We start from the raw sequence: 21,681 nt of genomic DNA, 5'->3' as shown, positions 1-21,681 counted from the left end.
ATGGAAAAGGGAGATAAGTGAATAAAGGAAGGTTTTGGTTAGACTAAAGATTTGGTGACTCAATTAGTGGGTTGTATTGTATTGTAATGCATAGCTACTTGCAAGGATAACAAAACCAAGAGTGGCCTGAGTTCGATTCTTGGCACAGGCACTTGTCTCGCTAAGCATTAGGCTGCTGAAAACAAATTCTTCTGGATTACTGAGATCCTGCAGCCATTTGGCAGTTTCTATCAATACAGCAAAAAAATTAATCACCTCATCCTCAAAACAGCTGCTCACTGGAACATCATGGTGGGACAAAGAGATGGTGTGGGAGAGACAGACAGATGGAGTGAGAGGCAGGGTGAGAGAGACAGCGGGGAGGGCTATGTGAAGAGAGAGAAGAGAGAGAGAGAGAGAGAGAGAGAGAGAGAGAGAGAGAGAGAGAGAGAGAGAGAGAGAGAGAGAGAGAGAGAGAGAAGGGTGTGGACCAGACAGCGGCAGGAAAGGAGATAGCGAAGATACAGGATCTCCCAGCATTCCCACTTCAGTGCAATACACCAAAATGGACAGCAGGTTAGTTTGCTAGTTGACTGAATGTCACTGCTTCAAACCAGAAATACCTTGACATTTCTTTTAGCTATAGCATCTATTTGTCCATAGCCACACCCCACATACTATATAGTGCAATAATTGGGGGGTTTTGCCATCTCATAAACCAGGTATGAACACATAGGACTAAACAGTATGTACCACAATCCCACAATGCTGTGCACTTGGTGATAAGACTATGGGGATGTAAAAGACCTATACTATACTTTACAGTTTGTAGGAAACAGTTGAATAGGACAACCATAGGCTTCATCTATGTTTAAAACGTTGCCTACTGTCAGGATTAAAAAAGATTTTATGGCACGGAGTGTAAAAGGACCGTTAAAAGGTTTGCACTACATTTCCCGTGATTCCCAGCTCCTGATTTTAAGCTTAACGACGATTCGCCAGACTCCGATACCGCGCAAGCGCACTCGCACATTTATGTAGCGTTACCTCACCAAACAGGACCACGCCCCATTTGTTCAATGATGACGCAATCGGGAGAAAGTGTAAGGGAAGGGGAGGGGCGTCCTGTCGGCACGCGCAGAAAGCACGGAGCAGCTGCAGCGGCGAGAAGGAGCGCGGAGCTTTTCCAAACCGCATCATATTCACTCTTTCCACTCAAGTAACGTCTTCAAACCGAGACATTCATTTAAAGAGAAAATGGTGGACCGCGAGCAGCTGGTTCAGAAAGCCAGGTTGGCTGAACAGGCTGAGAGATATGACGATATGGCAGCTGCCATGAAATCGGTAAGTTGGAGAACCCGAAATGCTTTGATCATTGCGTGATACGTGATTTAGACCGATGCGTTTTTACGCACAGATCAGGTTCCGCTTTGAGGACTAACAGACGCCTGCGTGCCTCAACATGCAGCTTATCCATCAAACCTAGTATCCCTAAATGTCGCACTATTGATACCTAATTCATTTTAGAGCAGATTTTCTTATGCGTATTCGAATCTCTTTAAATGGATTGAGTTAAATGGACGTCTCCGCAGTCGCTTTGCCTTTTACAAAACCAGTTCAGCCTCATCCTGAATAGAGAAGAAGCATTGAATGTATGCCTATATTATGGGATATGTGATCAATAATAATATGGAGTAGATACAGAATGATTTGGGGTGGTGTGCCAGTCGTGATCGAGTGCAGTGTGTTTGATTTTGGGGCGGTGCCTTTTGCCACATCCCTGTGCACAACGGACCATAGATGGACCTGGCTTCAAAAAATCATATAGCACAAATGAAAGCCCGTTATAACCGTTCTATAACATGCACCCTTATACCGTGCCTCTATTACAACGTAAGGCATGTCATCTAACTTCAGAAGAAAACGACGAACAAAGAAAAGTGGCAATTTTCTTCTTTAAGTTCTTCTATTAGACAAACAGGATTACGCACGTGCCAAAATGGAAAGACGATGAAAGACTGAGGTGTCGCTCTATGACAGCAGGAAGAACACGTTATAAGCTATATTATAAGAAAAAAAAAATCATAGTAGTGAAGGATGCGGCGTTGCCCAACGTCGCCTCGCTTTGTGTCTGCACAAAGGCGCATAACGAGACATTACCAGGCGCATGAGACGTTTTCAAGGCTAGTTCATAAATCACTATGGTGAATGTGGGTGATCTGAAATGTGCAATCATGTCGGTCAAAATGGTTATCTCGACCCACACAGCCCGGTATAGAGACGACAGCTCACACCCCCCCTTCCCAAAGGCGGTGTGCAGGTTTTCTCCCACTAGGCGTGTCGCAGCGCGTGCCAAGGTGCAGAGTCCGTACTGCACCATTTCGTGTAATCCATCAACCCTCCAACCCTCACCCCGGAAGCAGAGCACAAATATGTCACATTTGAAATGTACAAAAGAGTTTGGCATGTCTTTCCAATGCCAACCATTCCACACACTAGGTGAACATGCCTAGGTTTGTACTGTTTCATATTCTTTTCAATGATCAAACATTGTATTTAAAACATATAATGTTTATGCATGTCGACGGCTACACCCTTATATAATAAAGGTATATCTTATCTTATAATGTCATCGGCCACCCCATAAGAGCTATAATGGGATGGAGACACAGGTGGCACAGGGTGGAAGCTGTCATGCTTAAAATTTACGTTGCCACAAAAATCACGCCTCTAAGAGGTCAATCAATCTAATGCTCCTGTGCAAACATAATGAATCATATGTAACTCATGTCATTTGCAGTCATTATAGAGATTTACTGTAATCAGGAAACAATAGAACAGCAATATTATGTGCTCATATCATTTAATGCAGTAATCTATCGGTGGATTATGGGTATGTCGTCATTTATTTTTCACCAAGCAACAAATCAGATTTTCTACAAATGCTAATTAGGTGGTAACCCTTAATGTGCCCTTGCTCTTGTTTTCTGCTGTCTCATCTCTCTAAAATCAGAATATAAAAAAATTTGGAGGCAACCTTATATTTAACTGTTACCCAGAGGCAAAAACTCTGACATCATCGTGTTGTAAATAGTCTTAGAATTATTTGTTTCCTTGCTGTATATTGTCATTCTGTTGGGTGTAAAATATTCTGTTTAGTTTAGTGAAACTTTCTAGAACCCTGTGAATATAGAAATTGCAAATGTTGTTTTTGTTTTAATTATAGACTAGTTAAAATGCTTAATAGGCCATATCAGAGAACGTCGAGGTCGTGTCCCAGGCTGGTGAATCTCTCAGTGCCAGCGCTCTTGAGCGGAAAATGCATTGGTCTATTAGGAAGCGAACGGGATGGGAAGCCATCCGCTGATGAAAAATGCTCTGTCATGGTTCGATTGTGCCTCGAGGGCGGGAGGCATTGCCCTGTGTCTTATCTTTGCGTTGTGACTAAGTGAACTAAAGGAACATGACGAATAATGCTGCTCTCTGGGGCACGATCTGATATGTTGGGCTGTGGTTAGATGGCTTAGATACAGATTGATGTCATCTACTTTAACCTTTTAAAGGTTTACATATCGGATGATTGATCACTTGAGTGTTAAGTTGTGTTTTTTTTTAGATATTCATCTGCTGTCAGTACCACCATTTTTCAGAGCATGTAGGAGTATATCAGGACATTTCCATCACTCTGGATGATCACTAGCACCCAATGAACGCAAAATGTCTGAATAAAATGGGAGGTCTGATGACCACTTGATGCTGAATATAGGTTTCGGAGGGAGTTTTTCGACAGCTCCATCAAAAGGGTTCATTAGGGACATAGAGCCAGGAAGATTTGTCTGAAACCACACCCGCTTTTCCATCCAGAGTCCCTCATTTCTCCCTGACCCGATAAATCATCATAATCCGCTCCCATGGTGACTCAGTAAGATGGCACAATGCTAATCTCAGAGATGTAATAAATGAATCAGACTGATAGAACAAGTAATGACCAAAATTATTACTACTTCTATTACATTTGACCGATGCTTTTACATCTCGTTCGTTGTGAATATTTTGAATATTAATCATTTATTCAATACCTTGTAATCGGAGGCAAGAACAGGGCTTTCCAGAAAAGGCATCCAGTCAGGTTTTTATTTCTTTATTTGTCTATGCATGACAGGATCTTGTGCGCGCCTTGGTGTGATAGCAGAGCAATTTAGTTTTGTGTACCAGAGGTCAATCATATTTATCCAGCAAATTAAAAAATGTTATCTCAGTCACAAATCAAGGTTTTAATGATTACAGGAAATTACAGTCTCTACCTCTTAGCCATTTAATGAATGGTGAATAATGAATCTGGAAAATTCCCAGAAGTCTTCAGATTGACAGCTTTAATTGCTTGTCCGCAGCATAGGGACAGGACACGGTTTTGAACAGAAAGTATGAATGTAATCAAATTTCAAGGCTTATTCTATCATTTAGAATATTTCTTCTTTAGAAGAAAAGCAGACGCGACTTTGTATTTAGTGTAAAGTGCACACAAATAAATTGGGCCGATCCAATCCATCTAAATCGAGGCAAATTTGGGTTAATTACCGTCTCAGTATTCAACATCCAGTCAACGGAAACCGGAGCAACTGACTGTCCTGATGTCATGTTGCCCATAGCAACCCACCATCATATCTTGTTACTCAGTCGAATCCAGGAAAAATATTCTACATTGCTTTTATAATAGAGCATAAAGGGTTTTTGTAGTAAATGTGTTTTCTTACTATCCCAACTACTGCTTTTTCCCCCCAAAAGTCATTTTAATGCGTATTTTTAGTGTCCCATTCACTACGGAAGTGTAAGCACACGTGCATAAAACCCACACTAGCCGTGTACCTCTAACGCCATAGACAAACGATGACAGAAGATCATTATAGCACGGAGAGATGAATCGAATAGAGGCATCAAGAAATATGGTCAGATAACAATCAGATATAATTTGATAACATTTTGGGGAGAAATATGTGATCATGCACACAATACACACTGTCATCAGAATGATATAAAAAAAAGGAACACATTTAGAGGTGTAAATGTAATTTGTACAATATAGCAGCATCAATCTTGCAGTCCTTGTTGTATTTGTTTTATTTATTTATTTATTTTTAAATACAATTTCATATTATTTGAAACAGCCAGAGCAAAAACCGAACAAAATTCACTTGCCTTCTAGTCTAGAATCTCAGCAGAATCTCTGGATCTCTCTAGCATATTTGTACGTATAGCAGAAAGAGGAAACAAGATACAACCAGAATGCATTAAAATACAGACATTGATTGTAATTACAAATATGTTTGATAGCCAAAATAGAGAGAGAGAGAGAGAGAGAGAGAGAGAGAGAGAGAGATTAAAATAAAATAAAAATCTGTCTTCCAACCCAAACAACTACCTTTATCTGTTCATTCCCATTGTAACAATGGCAAAATTATTTTCTGGTTAAAATGTCCACAATTTCAATCAAATCAGATTCCATACCGTCCATACTACCGTTATTACCACTACAGATAAAGCTTTATGAACCTGTCGTTGCCCCGACACTCACTGATTCATGATTCATGACAGCGGATAGGTGGGGAAGAGTTAATTATGGTGATTAATGCTAATCAGTGCTGAAGGAAGCTTATATTGCAAATCTATCCCTAGTGAGACGTATTGTGGATACGTCCTTAAGCTGATATTAAAAAGGCAGCCTGTGGGATTGTATTTTCTTTTTCTTATTGACTTTTTTGTTTCTTGCTCATGGGCCTTCAGTGAAGGAGAAATATAGAGACAGGTTTAGCACCCGTAGCAAAAATTTTGTAAACGTCCCATAACATCTATTATACAGTACCTTTCTCTAGCAGCAATCATATTCTGCTTGTAAAATCACATTGATCTACTCAGACAGGATTAATATCAGCCCATCCTTCAGCTATTAGGGAAAAAAAGGTGGAAGATTTCTGAGCGTTTGAGGGGAAAAAGGTGGTGCTGCTCCTTACAAGCTACGCTGCTCCCATTTTCATACAATAGACCATTTCTTTATTCTTATTTCTTCCCTTATCACCAGCTATTTCCTTCTTTCTCACCTTGGTGCTTTTAAATCTATTGCTTTTGAATCTATCAAAACATTCAATCAAGGTCCAAAGTCTAACACTTTCTCATTTAACAAGCAAGAGATTAGGAGAGAAAAAAAAAAATCTCAGAACAACTTGAAAGAGTTCATAGACAGTGCGCTGCTTTATCCGTGCAGTCTGTCGCAACACCGGTATTGAAACACTGCTGACTATGTGAGTCTGTGCCTCCGGTTTCTGTTCACATTCAACATTTATGCCTTATTTAAAAGAATGCACTTGCAGCCATTTTATGGCTTATGTTGGAAACAGTCACATGATGACCAAAGCATGTTAGGCTAGTTTACTGGGTGAGATTAAAGACATCGTGCTCACTAAATCTTTCTTTGACGTGTCAGGAGAAAGATATATCTCCGTAGATAAAGTTTGCGGGTCGTAGCCAAAAATACCGAAAACGTAATATCCAGGTTTTTTTTTACTTGATATTAAAAATCGTAGTGCTTGAGACAGGACAGTTGGATTATGCTAGAAATTCCAGCTCTTATCATAAAAATATAGTGAACTTACTGTAACCGGTAAGAAACATTCAGCAATAAAACAACAGTCAAGACACATTTGGTGTCTGACGTTAGCTTCTTAGTTTTCTAGAGATTATGAGTAATGTGTAATACATAAGCTAAAAAGTTGTCTTTCTTTCCATTCTTCAGTCATGAAGGACTATACTATACTATAATACTATAATCTGTACAAATCCACAAAACTTTGTAGTTAAATGCTGTTACATGACAAGGCAGACTATTTATCCTAAGTTTTATGGATTAAACCAAATGTTTATGTTGCACGCACTTATCCTAGCATGATGGCTTAGGAGCTGGGAGCAAGTATGAGCCTTTTTTTTTTTGATGGGTTTTGGGGAAGGTAGACATTCGTTCATAGCTCCGGTGCAAACGCCATACATCGCTACACATCCCGGCTGATGAAAATAAGCAATTTTGCACAATCGTTGGTTAAATATTGCTTTCTATAACATATTGAAAGGGCTGATGAAGAGCAAATGTCATGCGGTTATAGCTGGTGCAAACTGGTTGATGAAGTAAAGGATAATCTTCTCTAACATGCACAGCTGCTGCTATGAGCAAGCAGGCTAGCTGCAGCCTGGGCTTTGTGCCCAACCCCCACACCGCACACCCACACACTCACTACTGCACTTGTGCCCTGTGCTCTCGTACAATCACACACACACAATCACATATGCACCGGCATTTGCAATGTCTCACTTTAACACATACCCACACATACAATTACCGCTATTAGTCTTCCTGCACTGTATGGACACACACATTTCACTACTGTTACACATAACGCATATACCGTCACCCACACACCCACACACACACACACGCGCGCACACACAGTGCATCGCTGCAAATGCACTGTCAGTGTATCCAGGGCTGCAGCACAGAGAATCTCTGCAGCCAAACAAAGACGATCGGCTTGTTTCTATGGAAACTGAAGAAATGTGTGATATAGTGCATTATTCTTACATGCTTGCATAGCAGTCTAAATAAAAAAGGAGTCATGTGAGTCTAAGGAACAGGAAAGGGTGATGTGGTGTGCCTGCTGTTTTGCCAAGACGCTGATCGGGAAAAGTCTAAGACTAATAACGACCTTCAGAATGTCACTGTGGGCTTCTGTCCTTTAGGTCATCGGAATAGCGTGTAGACAATGTAATGTCATATGCATATATATCACTATGTCATACTCAGAATTGTAAAATACTGCAGGAGTGCAGAATTGTTGGCACCCTTGAACAGAGTAAAACAATTGCTTAATGAACATAATGAATCAAATTTTTGAAACATAATTAGAATCTCACAGCAAAATTATCTCTATATTTTTATACCTCAAGGAAACAGGACATAATCAAAGGCAACAGGGCCTAGAGATTGTTCATATATATATATATATATATATATATATATATATATATATATATATATATATATATATATATATATATATATATATATATATATATATATGAACAATCTCTAGGCCCTGTTGCCTTTGATTATGTCCTGTATATATATATATGTATATATATATATATATATATATATATATATATATATATATATATATATATATATATATATATATATAATCTAGATAATCATCATAAGAAGAATAAAACAGAGAGAAAGCAAAGAGCAACTAGTCATTTGTCTCTTTTTGGTGATGAGAGCTTTTATTAATGCTCCATAATAGTTTGGGAAATAAATGAAACAGATGAAACACAGCACAGTAGCACTGGCTTAATCCTGACTGACCAAACATGACTCGAATACATCACTTTTGCGTCTTTCTGAATCCTCCATCTTAAATGAAACAACATGTACTAGCAACAAATAAACATACAACAAAAATATATCACTTCAGAAACCAACCTGAAGCCAATAAAATAGCACTGCTAGATCATATTTATGGTTCATAAGTGAACAAATAGGCATAGGAAGTGAAAATAAAAGTAGGATAATGAGATTTATTTGATTTAATAAGATGAACAAGAGGTGCAATCATTATACTCGCAATATAATATAATATTTGCAATTCTGCCTTATGTTTATATTATTTGAGACTCTCCAGATCTACAAAGCACTAAAAGACATTGTGTCTTTAAACGTCTACTTTAAAAATCCTAACAGCAGGAGGTATTTGTAGCATTCATCCGAAAACTCTGAGTCCTGCCCCAATGCCGACACCCGAAAAAAAAGGAAAAGAAACAAAACACAATGAGTCCGTTTATCCCTTCTTTCCCCTTTTCATGTGATTTTATTCTGATCCAGGAACAGTGCGTACTGTGTTCAGTGTATAAGTTCAGATATTTGTCGTCTCCATTCAGAGTTTTTCGTTAATCGCCAGAGCAAAAGCGGAGGAGATTACACAGGAGATGAGCCTAATGCTTTAACGTTGACTGTACAGCTCAGACGCTGCATCAGGGGTGAACTGAGGTTACTGTGATTTTGGGAGTTGTCCTAAATGCAGGATACTGCAAATAATGAAAGGGAATCCAATGCTGGTTAACATCAGGATAAATTTAAAGCTTAGATTAGTTTTGGTTTTTGAATTGTACATGTTTGTGTTTGTATGTGTGTTGTTTGTCAGTGCTGATTAGAAGTAACATATAAATGCATTTTAAATATCTCTAGAATATTCTAGCATCACCAGTCATTAATAATGGAAGAGCTAAAATGAGCCTTTCCTTCATTTTGAAAAGCAGGAAGAAAAGAAACCTTTCCTTTTGAATTTATTGGAGAAAACATGATGGACATTATATATAAAATGTGCATAACTTGTTATAGGATGATGTAAAAGCTGAAACATCGTCTCTTGTCCTTCTGTTTTACAGGTGACCGAGCTGAACGAAGCCTTGTCCAATGAAGAGCGCAACCTGCTGTCGGTGGCCTACAAGAACGTAGTGGGTGCACGGCGCTCGTCATGGCGCGTCGTCTCCAGCATCGAGCAGAAGACTTCAGCCGATGGCAACGAGAAGAAGATTGAGATGGTGCGTGCCTATCGTGAGAAGATCGAGAAGGAGCTAGAAGCCGTTTGCCAGGATGTGCTGAACCTGCTGGACAACTTTTTGATCAAGAACTGCAGCGAGGCACAGCACGAGAGTAAGGTCTTCTACCTGAAGATGAAGGGCGACTACTACCGCTACCTGGCTGAAGTAGCTACCGGGGAGAAGCGTGCCGCCGTAGTCGAGTCGTCCGAGAAGGCATACAGCGAGGCACATGAGATCAGCAAGGAGCACATGCAACCCACGCACCCCATCCGTCTCGGCTTGGCGCTCAACTACTCCGTGTTCTACTACGAGATCCAGAACGCACCCGAGCAGGCATGCCATCTGGCCAAAACGGCTTTCGACGACGCCATCGCTGAGCTGGACACGCTCAACGAGGACTCCTACAAAGACTCAACCCTGATCATGCAGCTGCTGCGAGACAACTTGACACTCTGGACAAGCGACCAGCAGGACGACGAAGGCGGCGAGGGCAACAATTAAAAACAGAAAGGAAGACCGGAGAGGCAGAAGAGGTGAAGACCCTCAAGAATTACCCGTTTCCTAGCTGTAACACACAAGAAAACACGCCTGCTCACAAATTAAACGAAAATATAAAAAGAAAAATTTAAACGTAAGTGAAAACATTTTACGAAAAGGGGGGCCTGGTGGAACGCTGGCAGTCATGTTCACATTACGGTACAACCGCAAATGCAGTTTTCTTTGATTTTCGGAAAATTAAAAGGATAAATATAATAGTGAGGAAAAAAATCTGAAAAGAAACCTTAAGATTAAGAAGAGATATGAAAGTTAAAATCAACACAGTTTAAAATCACTTCTTCGTCTTCGGTTTACCTCTGCAACATTCGCCAAAACAGTACTTTGAGGAATAACGTCAGAAAGTCAGTAAGTTCAAGACGACTAGGGTTGAAACACACCCAAAACACTGGCGTAGGGACTGTTCTTGTAGTGAAACATGTTGTCAAGCTGCTTATTTGTTAAGTGTGTAGTAAGGGTTTAGGAACCGTCGGGGGAAGACATGTTAAAGCTCGAGCAAGGAAAAAAAAAAAAGACAAAAAAACAATACATGAAGTAAAAAAAAAAACACTTGAATGTCATAGCCTCGCAAAAGTAAGAGTTTGCAAACAGGCTCCTGAGGGTGTGAAAGGATGTTTTTCTTTTTTTTCTTTTTTTTTGTTTCACATATTGGTGGATACTGATGTGCGCTAAACAGTCAGTCAGCCTTTACTTTACAGCCGACATGGCGATTCAGAAACGCTCCGTATATTCCGATTCAAGCATCACTGTGGTTACAGGCTGCAGCTTTATGATCAAGGAACAGTAGTTTAGGGATAAAGTAACCAAGTCCGGTTGTCTAACCATTAAATACAACACTGTTTCCATTGATAGCTAAAACAAATCGTCGTCCTTTCAGTAAAAAAAAAAAACTCTTCTTATTATCATTATTATTATTATTGATATAGTCTGGATATTAAAGGTGTCAAGGGTGACCTGCACTATAAACAAAAAACAGCTTTTATTCAATATCATTACAATATAGTACCCAAAACCACACTATATTATATATATAATCTAACTTGTAATGATGCTACCCTAAAATACAAACTGTCCTAGAAAAATAATGTCGAAAAAAAATAAATCCCTGCGCTTTAATCCTGAAAATTTGAATACTTTAAAGCTGTCCTTAATCACTTGGATCCCTGTCACGATACACTGAATGGAATCAACTGGAACCATTTGCTGTTTTTCCTTTGTCTATGGACTGAAAGTACAGTTAGAGACAGAGCACTGGCAATGTCTAAAACAGGAGATGATCTTAAAGCAGCTTTGAGGTTTGTGGTATTCTTTTATTCCTTTTTTTTATTTTTATTTTTTTTTTATTTACTTTTTTAATTTAAAAAAAATGCACTTGCCTATTATACTGTTTCTCAGTGTAAGATGATTACTGCTCCAATATTCTTGATAATACAATATTGTGCATGCTGGTGATGTATTTATATACAGTAGCTTGACTTTATTAACTTAAAAAAAAACTGTAGATGTTATGTATTCATAGGAACAAGAAACGACTAGACTTCAATTTGATGATTATTTTCTATTTATTAATTTATAATGGATTGTTTAAATCGATTACGATTTTTTTTTTCATTGATATATTATTATTTTTTATTTTTTTCTTGCTGAAGTAATGCGACACCATTTATGGGTGAACCATAAACTTATGCTATAGTGACATGCAATTCTTGTTTTGGGATTTTATTATACAAAGACTTGGAAAGACAAAAAAAAAAAAAAAAGGACAGAAACACCACTGTTAGCTTAACACACTCTGTCCGGTGTTTTGTTTTGTGGCTAAAAATCAAAGATCACATTGTAAATCTGTTCTTACGATGGCTTTTCCTTTTGTGCTTTTCTCTGTCACATTATACAGTAAGATGTTTAAAAAAACAAACAAAAAAAAAAACAACAGTGTTTATCAGTTCTTCAGAAAACTGCATTTCTGTAAGAAGTTCACTCACGGACCATGATTTCCTCTTTCTGTCTTTTTTTTACCTTTATCTGTCTCTCCTGATATCGTAAATGTGAGTCATGTAGCGGATGCACACGAGAAAAATAACAATAATAATAATGATGATAATAAAAATGAATTAAAACATCACAACATCTTTCTAACTACGTTTCAGTGCCACTGCAGTTGTTCTGTGTCGCGGATGAGTCGCATCCTTTTGACCGTTAAGGGAAATGTTTGCATGAATGTGTCACTGTCACAGGTTGATAATAAATAAATAAATAAATCTAGAAAGTGGTGGCACAATGTTAAAAAATTATTACGATAAAAAATATATACAAAATTGGAATGCTGTAATTTAAAGTATAGTATTGTGTAGTATGGTATGGTGTAGTGTAGTGTAGTGTAGTGTAGTGTAGTGTAGAAGTGCAGTACAGTATAGTATTGTGTGGTGTAGTGTAGTGTAGTGTAGAAGTGCAGTATAGTGTGGTGTAGTGTAGAAGTGCAGTACAGTATAGTATGGTGTGGTGTAGTGTAGTGTAGTGTAGAAGTGCAGTATAGTATGGTGTAGTGTAGTGTAGTGTAGTGTAGTGTAGTGTAGTGTAGAAGTGCAGTATAGTATAGTATGGTGTAGTGTAGTGTAGTGTAGTGTAGAAGTGCAGTACAGTATAGTATGGTGTGGTGTAGTGTAGTGTAGTGTAGAAGTGCAGTATAGTATGGTGTAGTGTAGTGTAGTGTAGTGTAGAAGTGCAGTATAGTATAGTATGGTGTAGTGTAGTGTAGTGTAGTGTAGTGTAGAAGTGCAGTACAGTATAGTATGGTGTGGTGTAGTGTAGTGTAGTGTAGAAGTGCAGTATAGTATAGTATGGTGTGGTGTAGTGTAGTGTAGTGTAGAAGTGCAGTATAGTATGGTGTAGTGTAGTGTAGTGTAGTGTAGAAGTGCAGTATAGTATAGTATGGTGTGGTGTAGTGTAGTGTAGTGTAGTGTAGAAGTGCAGTATAGTATAGTATGGTGTGGTGTAGTGTAGTGTAGTGTAGAAGTGCAGTATAGTATGGTGTAGTATAGTGTGGTGTAGTGTAGAAGTGCAGTACAGTATAGTATGGTGTGGTGTAGTGTAGTGTAGTGTAGAAGTGCAGTATAGTATGGTGTAGTGTAGTGTAGTGTAGTGTAGTGTAGTGTAGTGTAGTGTAGTGTAGAAGTGCAGTATAGTATAGTATGGTGTAGTGTAGTGTAGTGTAGTGTAGTGTAGAAGTGCAGTACAGTATAGTATGGTGTGGTGTAGTGTAGTGTAGTGTAGAAGTGCAGTATAGTATGGTGTAGTGTAGTGTAGTGTAGTGTAGAAGTGCAGTATAGTATAGTATGGTGTAGTGTAGTGTAGTGTAGTGTAGAAGTGCAGTACAGTATAGTATGGTGTGGTGTAGTGTAGTGTAGTGTAGAAGTGCAGTATAGTATAGTATGGTGTGGTGTAGTGTAGTGTAGTGTAGAAGTGCAGTATAGTATGGTGTAGTGTAGTGTAGTGTAGTGTAGAAGTGCAGTATAGTATAGTATGGTGTAGTGTAGTGTAGTGTAGTGTAGTGTAGTGTAGTGTAGAAGTGCAGTACAGTATAGTATGGTGTGGTGTGGTGTAGTGTAGTGTAGTGTAGAAGTGCAGTATAGTGTGGTGTAGTGTAGAAGTGCAGTACAGTATAGTATGGTGTGGTGTAGTGTAGTGTAGTGTAGAAGTGCAGTATAGTATGGTGTAGTGTAGTGTAGTGTAGTGTAGAAGTGCAGTATAGTATAGTATGGTGTAGTGTAGTGTAGAAGTGCAGTATAGTATAGTATGGTGTAGTGTAGTGTAGAAGTGCAGTACAGTATAGTGTAGTGTAGTGTAGAAGGGCAGCACAGTATAGTATGGTGTAGTGTAGTGTAGTGTAGTGTAGAAGTGCAGTATAGTATAGTATGGTGTAGTGTAGTGTAGTGTAGAAGTGCAGTACAGTATAGTGTAGTGTAGTGTAGAAGGGCAGCACAGTATAGTATGGTGTAGTGTAGTGTAGAAGTGCAGTACAGTATAGTATGGTGTAGTGTAGTGTAGTGTAGTGTAGAAGAGCAGTACAGTATAGTATGGTGTAGTGTAGTGTAGTGTAGTGTAGAAGTGCAGTATAGTATAGTATGGTGTAGTGTAGTGGCGGCTATACAATTAAATTAAAATTAATAATTTTAATTTAATTGTATTTAAACATGCCTTTTTAACTCAATACAATGCTAACTCAATGAGAACCCTGAGCTTGTTTCTTTGTAACGAGACGGTTCCATCTGGGGTAATAAGAGACAATGACACCCAAAGTGTGTTGCTTATGTCCAGTTTATTCCATTGTTTTGTTCTGGTTGCCGTCACTGCAGAAAACCCCGCTTCACACAGATAGCATGTCGGAAATGGCAATAGGGATTTAAGTGCTGTGGTGGCAATCTCAGGGTATTCCGCCATGACTTTAATCTAGAACACCGGCAGAGTTTCTAACTTTCTAACGACGTCTGTTTCGTACTTATTTTTGCTAATTTGTGGGTTAAATTTGAGCAAACACAATATACACGTACACCAAGCACTGTTAAACATGACAAAGTACCGGTGAACAGAGAGAAGAGCGATACACACCTTCTCACTCCACCAAAGCTACAACACCACTGCCGCTTGCAGCCGCTCAGCTCCAGACGTCACCTAAACCCAGCCTGATAGCATGATATTTTGCGCATGCTCAGTATTGGTGCTGCTTTAGGTGACGTCTCTCAGCTCCCGGTTAACCTCTCGTCCATGGAAAGTCACACAAACCCAAGAGAAATACACCACAGTAAATAAAATGGAAATAATTTAATGTTCCTTGGGCGGCCCAGTACCATTTGGTCCATGGACCGGTACCGATCCGTGGCCCGGGGGTTGGGGACCACTGCAGTATAGTATAGTATGATGTAGTGTAGTGTAGTGTAGAAGTGCAGTACAGTATAATATGGTGTGGTGTAGTGTAGTGTAGAAGTGCAGTATTGTATAGTATAGTATAGTACATTGAAGTATAGTATAGTTCAGTGTGTTGTAGTGTGATGTGATGTGGTACAGTTTAGTTTAGTATAATATAGTATATTTAATTAAAGTATAGTAATAGTATAGTAAAGTATAGTGTGTTATAGTATGATGTGGTAGTGTATAGTATAGTATATTAAAGTAAAGCATAGTACAGAATAGTATATTAAAGTATAGTGTAGTAAATTAAAGTAAAGTATAGTATAGATGGAATGAAAGCCACTAAGGAAGAGACATCATGAGACGTGTTCAGGCTGGCCAGCTGTAATTAATGACTTGGATAGAGGCACACTGTTCAGTTCCCAGTGTCTCATTCTGTGCCATCCTGTGCCATCTTCCAGGCTGCTAAGAACCTCGTTTGCTGAAGCTGAATGTAATGCCACCATCTGGCTCTGCGTTTTTTGCCAATAGTTTTGGTTTGTGGTTTACTTTAGATTGTAATTGATGTGTTTTTTTTTATAAAATCGTATATGAGAAATATTTTAAGAATCTTTAAATCCAGCATCAAAACATCCAATTACATGGAAAATTCATTTACAGCACAGAGGACAAGTTTCCGACTAGTGTCTGTAAGAAAATAAAACGGTGAGGGTGAAGAACTTAATGAAGAAGAAGAACTTTATTCCAGCATAGCAGTGATAAAATACACGAAATAGGTACTATGGGTTCATCAGAGTCAAGAACAAAAACAAAAACAAATCCTGATATAAAAATTTTAGACAGTTTTTCCTCTGTGTAGTTTAAATTGGGTTTCGAATTAAATTTAAATTGAGTGTAAGAACCGAGTATCTTCCAAATGGCCGGGTGATAGTATTGTCTAGCCGGATGTATTTAAATTGTAATCACTGTCACGTACACCTTGGCTTGGTATTGTTACAGGTGTTATAATCCAAATGGTCACTTTAAATGGTAATCACAGTCAGGTATACCCTATGCTTAGTGACGGTCCTTGATGTCTTGTGCCGCTCCCATACTAATAATTAATCAAGGTTATTCGTTTAGAGATCTAAATGCATTGCCTTATGATACTTAAGCCTTTTTGGGAACGAGCCATTTCTGACATGTATCTTAGAGTGGAATACATGTCTTAACTGAGATTAGGCTCATTACAGTATGTCTCTTCAGTGCATGTGTGACCATACTGTACGTCACATTTTTGATGTGCACACTATGGCTCAAAGTTTGTGGTCATGCGATTCTGAACATCCCATTCTAGATGTAGTTCACAGTCTCGAATCTTCTGGGAAGGTTGTCCACTAAAGTGTATCTGCGGTGACTTGGGCATTCAGCCACACTATTAGTGAGATCAGGTAGCATGAGGACGTCTGGGGTTCAGTCAGCTTTCAAGTTCATCTCAGAGATGTTCAGTAGGGTTGAGGTAGAGTCACTCTAACACACCATGTCTTCATGGAGGTCGTGTTGGAACAGATTGGGGTCTCTTTGTTCCAGGGAAGGCAAACAGCATAAAAATACATTCTAAAGTATGTGCTTCTAACTTTGTGGCAACAGTCTGAGGAAAGATCACATATCGGTGTGTCGGCCACGTGTCCACAAACCTTTGGCCAAACAGTGTATTATCAGATTATTATCTATTATTTTAACCACATATATAAGGAATCAAACTTTTATGCTAATGGTAAATAATCAATGATGGGGTGATGTAATGTTTTCACCCCAAACTTTTATTACTTTCCCATAACAGCACATCCTAAATCTTTTTTTCCTCATATTCCACAGCGGTTTTCCAGCAATTTAAATTTATACATACTTTTTAACCCTTTCTATTTACATGGAGCACATTAAACTAGTTCATTTTGCACAGCTCACACAGCAGTTCAGACTATAATTCACGAGGTTTCTAAAATGTTATTCTAATTTCTATCGTAATTGCACATTCACTAAGATTTAGCACTAATAATTAGTATAGGCTATAAATACACAGATTATAACGTGCTGTTCTTTAACAAAGTAAGAGTTATCACTAAGGAAAGGTCTTCAGGACAGACGATGACGACTTTCCAGTTTCTTTGTAATGACAAGCTGCAGGGTTTTTTTTTTTTTGGATCTTATTATGTTTCATATCTTTAATGCAACATTAAACAAACTCATCCTGTCATGGTGCCAAGAACCTACGATTCAGTTCTTTTCTGTCCTGAAGATTTTCCAGTGCGGTTACAAAAATAACAGTTTATTATTACTCTTCATGTAATTTGATTATGTTGGCTTGTCATACATGTCCCTGTGAATAGATTATTACTAAAGAAATCATTTATTAGAATATGTTTATACAGTCTAAAGGCATTCTGAATGATATGACTGTTTCCCCTAAAATTACGCATGAAAAGCTACAGATACTTGTTGCTTTTTAGCTTCGATGGTCAGGCTTCCCAATTTTCAGCTAAGAAGTCATGTTGTATTCTCATTAGAATATTAACTTTAATTCAAGGTGTTGAACCAGAAATGTGTATCATCCTCACATGGTGAAGCTAATATGATATCTTTGATCGCAGCACTACATATTTATGGTGTAGGTGTGGCAGAGGCAGGCGTCAATCAAGCATATGACCATTTCATTGTCAGCCATGATTGATGGGATGAAATGTGAAAGGTTTCTAAAGAACATGCACCGATTATATTCTGACTTTGCTTGTCGCAGAAGGTGGTGTTATTCATGGGTTCCTTTAAAGCAAAAGAAAGCTGAAATTACTTCTAAGTGGTAAAATCTATACCGTTGTGCTGATTCAGAGGCTGAAAAGTGCTCCCTCGGGACGTGCAAGACGGCAGAATCTTCCAGTATACAGCCAGCTGAGGTCAGGCATGCAATTTCCCAGTAAGGAAGAGAGTCAGTAGGACAGGTGTAAGCAAATTAGGTCTTCTAACAACAGCAGATTTTGAGCCAGTCAAGAAGATGTGTGTGTGTGTGCACTTGAGTGATTAAAGGTAAAACAAATAAAAGAACCAGTGCACCCAATGATAGACTAGATTCATTATAAAGCAATTTAGATAGCTTGCTTCTCTTCATCCTCACCAATCACAATTGTAATTGAAATTCAAATGGCATTATTTTATTATATCAACTGTATTTATTATAAAAATAACACAAATAAAATATTTTTATTTTGCCAAAATGCAAGTATAATGCTACTAATTTACCTGCCACAACTCAAACTACCTTACTCAACATTAGCTCTGCGTCTGTGTGTGTGTGTGTGTGTGTGTGTGTGTGTGTGTGTGTGTGTGTGTGTGTGTGTGTGTGTGTGTGTGTGTGTGTGTGTGTGTGTGTGTGTGTGTGTGTGTGTGTGTGTGTGTGACCTTTTTACATGAACAGAAGATCTGTTTCAGGCCACAAGTCTGTTTGAAAGTCTGTCCGGTTTGCTTCAGTCTTATAACAGTAACCAATAGGAACAGTGCACATGTGGCAACACCGTCCAATACACACTCTGTATCCTGTATCTAGGGCTGCAGGGAAGATTTGATATGCTCAATATCTTATCATTACTTGGCTTGTGCTCAGGTATATCTTATCTTATCATCAGCTGGCTTGTGCTCAGGTAAATGCAAGAGACAGACAGACAGACAGACAGACAGACAGACAGATAGATTAGATAGATACAGTAGATAGATAGATAGATAGATAGATAGATAGATAGATAGATAGATAGATAGATAGATAGATAGATAGATAGATAGATAGATAGATAGATAGATAGATAGATAGATAGATAGATAGAACTTTATTTAGCTACATTTAGCATCTACCAGATGAGCAAATAGTAGGAAAAAAGTGCAGATAAATATGTTGGTATATGTACAGTACAATACAATAAATAAATGTATGGCAGGTTATTATGTGCATACGTATAGCATACTGAAGATGAATGAATGAATGAATGAATGAATGAATGAATAGATGTCTTATCATATTAAGAAAATTACATTTCTTGGTAATCAAACATTAATGCAGAAATAAAACATCAATACTGATTGATACAATACAAAAAATAGCTTGCTGGTTCCTTTCCAGTGGATGATGGAATGGATGAGAGGCTGAAATGTGTACAGCAACCTGTGGACACCTACAAAGTGCTGTTGTACATGAGAGAAGTGTCACTGAGCTAGTTAGATGATATGTATACCTATTAAACTGACAGCTGAGTGTATGTACACTGTGTCATGCTTAGTGTACACACTGTGGGTGCATGAATAGAAAATCTTCAATGGAGAGGTGCAGAAGCTGTTCAATTGGCCAGACTGAGTGTGTGTGCATTACAACACAACACACACACACACAAACACACACACAAACACATTGACTGCCAGCCCCAGTGACCAGATGCTCTACATATGCCAGAACTAAAGCTCATAGGCTGAATAGTTGGATTCTCTCACTGCTCACAGCTTCTTGCACAAGTACCTACTCTGTCCTTACATGCAACAATATAATGACTAGGATGGATTATTTCTGTAAACTTCAATAACATAATATTGTTTTCTAAAACAAGACTCTGTATGTACAGTATACATGCTGCTGATGCAAATACTAATCAGAAATTATACAGAGCACAACCTTATTATTTAAGTCTTATTATACTGCAGTGCTTCTCGATTCTTAAATCTGATTGGCCAGTTTATTTATGGTGTTATTTAATCTAACCAAAAGGATTGCAAGCCAGTGACTTCTGTGCAGGTCCCAAGCCTGGATAAATAGAAAGGGTTGCATCAGGAAGGGCATCCGGCATAAAACCTGCCAAACTTCAACATGCGAATCATCAAGATGTTGGAGATGGAGCTGCCAGGTAAGAGGTCAAGTGGAAGGCCAAAGAGGAGATATATGGATGGTGTTGAAAGAGGACATGAATTTAATTGGTGTGGGAGTACAGGATGCAGAGGATTTAGTTTCCCTAACGGGAAAAGTCGAAAGCGCAAGAAAAAGAAGACTTTTGGTATCATTTCCATAACAGTAGCGCGAAACTTGAATAAATTTTTCGGGAAGCCGGACCTGTTCACACAACTTGATCACACGTTGATTACTGTATGTTCCTATAATAGCATGTCCTGTTATGTTATATCCATTACTGATTCTTTTTGGGTCGTAACCACAAGTTCCTGGAGCATACCTGCAATGTGTATGCATTGGGAAGTGGTGGAAAGGATGACTGTGGAAAAAAGCAAAAAATTAATGTAATAGATAGATAGATAGTAGAGTAGTAAATAGTAAAGTAACAATAAAAGTTACATATAAATAATTAATGTTTAAATAACTGAGGTATTGCACATACAATAATAATGCAGAGTTATAGTTATAATAATTAACAATGCATTTACTGCATTTGGTAGACACACGTATCCTGAGTAACTGAAGGTCAAGGGCCTTGCTCAGGGGTCCAGGAATGGCAGCTTGGTGGCCTGGGATTTGATCTCACAGCCTTCTGAGCAGTAGGCCAATTGCTTGAGCTAACATGTTCCCCTCATGTATGATTGACTTTTTTATTTTATTTTTTTTACTATATTTAGAATAATTTAAAGAGAAAAAAAATAAGATCCATCAGGAAAAATTGTGTTGAGCATTTTAGTGTACAGCATGCATAAAACATTAGTTAAGGAGTTGTTTTACTCCTTTTCATTTGTAGTTGTCCTGAGCGTGTAGTTACCTTGTCATTTTGTAGCCTAATCATCTGTAAGTTTACTGTATGTCAAGCACTAGAGTAATTAATTGCAATAAATCAGAGTATATGTGAACCTCAACTGCCGTATGTCTAGTGACCTGTTAATCATTTCAACCCATCATAACAAGTCTTCATGCAGTCCTGGGATTCCTATTTCTGTGTCCTGAATAGCAATATTTTGCAGAGCCTCTATGTTGAATACTAGTGATGGAGTGACAGAAATAAGGAGGCATATTTTATTTCTTACATTCAACAGTAAGCCTTCTGAGAGCTGCCCTAATTTGTGCCTGACAGCTGGGTGAGTGTGTTTATGGCTCAGCACTTGTCAGCTGGGTAAAAAGCAAAAGACTCAACGGATGAATGGATGTGTGGATGGATGAATGGATAGATGGATGGATGGGTGAAAGAAGGCCTCAGTAGATGAATAATTTAAACAAGCACTATAGAAGAGGGGAAATATGAGTAGTGAATCATGGATTTCTGGCCCTTGAGGAGTTGGAGGGCTCAGACTACATTTCCTCTATCTTGCAGATAACAAGACTGAACAGTAAGTTATACAAAAATAAATAAATAATAATAATGCAAAAACAGAAAAAAAAATCATACCACTTTGAATAAATCAAAACACGTTGCAACAAATAATGATACAGTGGATTGGGCATGGATTTTTTTTTTCATCTTAATGTTTATTTTTTATTATTGTTGTTTATTACCTGGCAGCATGTTTTATGTGATTTTGTAGCTAGACCACATGTAATAGGGGCTTTTGGGTTTCAGGAAATGGTGCACAAACCTAATTTAAAAACTATAC

General features: G+C 38.3%; 1 protein-coding gene across 1 annotated transcript; it reads left to right on the top strand.

The window, feature by feature from the left end:
- Window positions 1-1,092: 1,092 nt before the first annotated feature.
- Window positions 1,093-12,301, top strand: ywhag1 (3-monooxygenase/tryptophan 5-monooxygenase activation protein, gamma polypeptide 1). Its single transcript, XM_027132863.2, has 2 exons — window positions 1,093-1,323; window positions 9,469-12,301. The coding sequence occupies exons 1-2, from the start codon at window positions 1,237-1,239 to the stop codon at window positions 10,123-10,125; spliced, it is 744 nt and encodes a 247-aa protein (XP_026988664.1). The 5' UTR covers window positions 1,093-1,236; the 3' UTR covers window positions 10,126-12,301.
- Window positions 12,302-21,681: the final 9,380 nt, after the last annotated feature.

This window comes from Tachysurus fulvidraco, chromosome 26 (assembly GCF_022655615.1).
Source record: "Tachysurus fulvidraco isolate hzauxx_2018 chromosome 26, HZAU_PFXX_2.0, whole genome shotgun sequence".
Lineage (NCBI taxonomy): Eukaryota > Metazoa > Chordata > Actinopteri > Siluriformes > Bagridae > Tachysurus > Tachysurus fulvidraco.
Note: the sequence above shows the minus strand (reverse complement) of the source record. Positions and strands in the feature narration are given on the sequence as shown.

Bases quoted from the DNA above. Each gene is read 5' to 3' on its own strand.
- ywhag1 (XM_027132863.2), top strand. From the start codon at position 1,237: ATGGTGGACCGCGAGCAGCTGGTTCAGAAAGCCAGGTTGGCTGAACAG. The intron at 1,324-9,468 runs GTAAGTTGGAGA...TCTGTTTTACAG, and splicing joins TGGCAGCTGCCATGAAATCG to GTGACCGAGCTGAACGAAGC.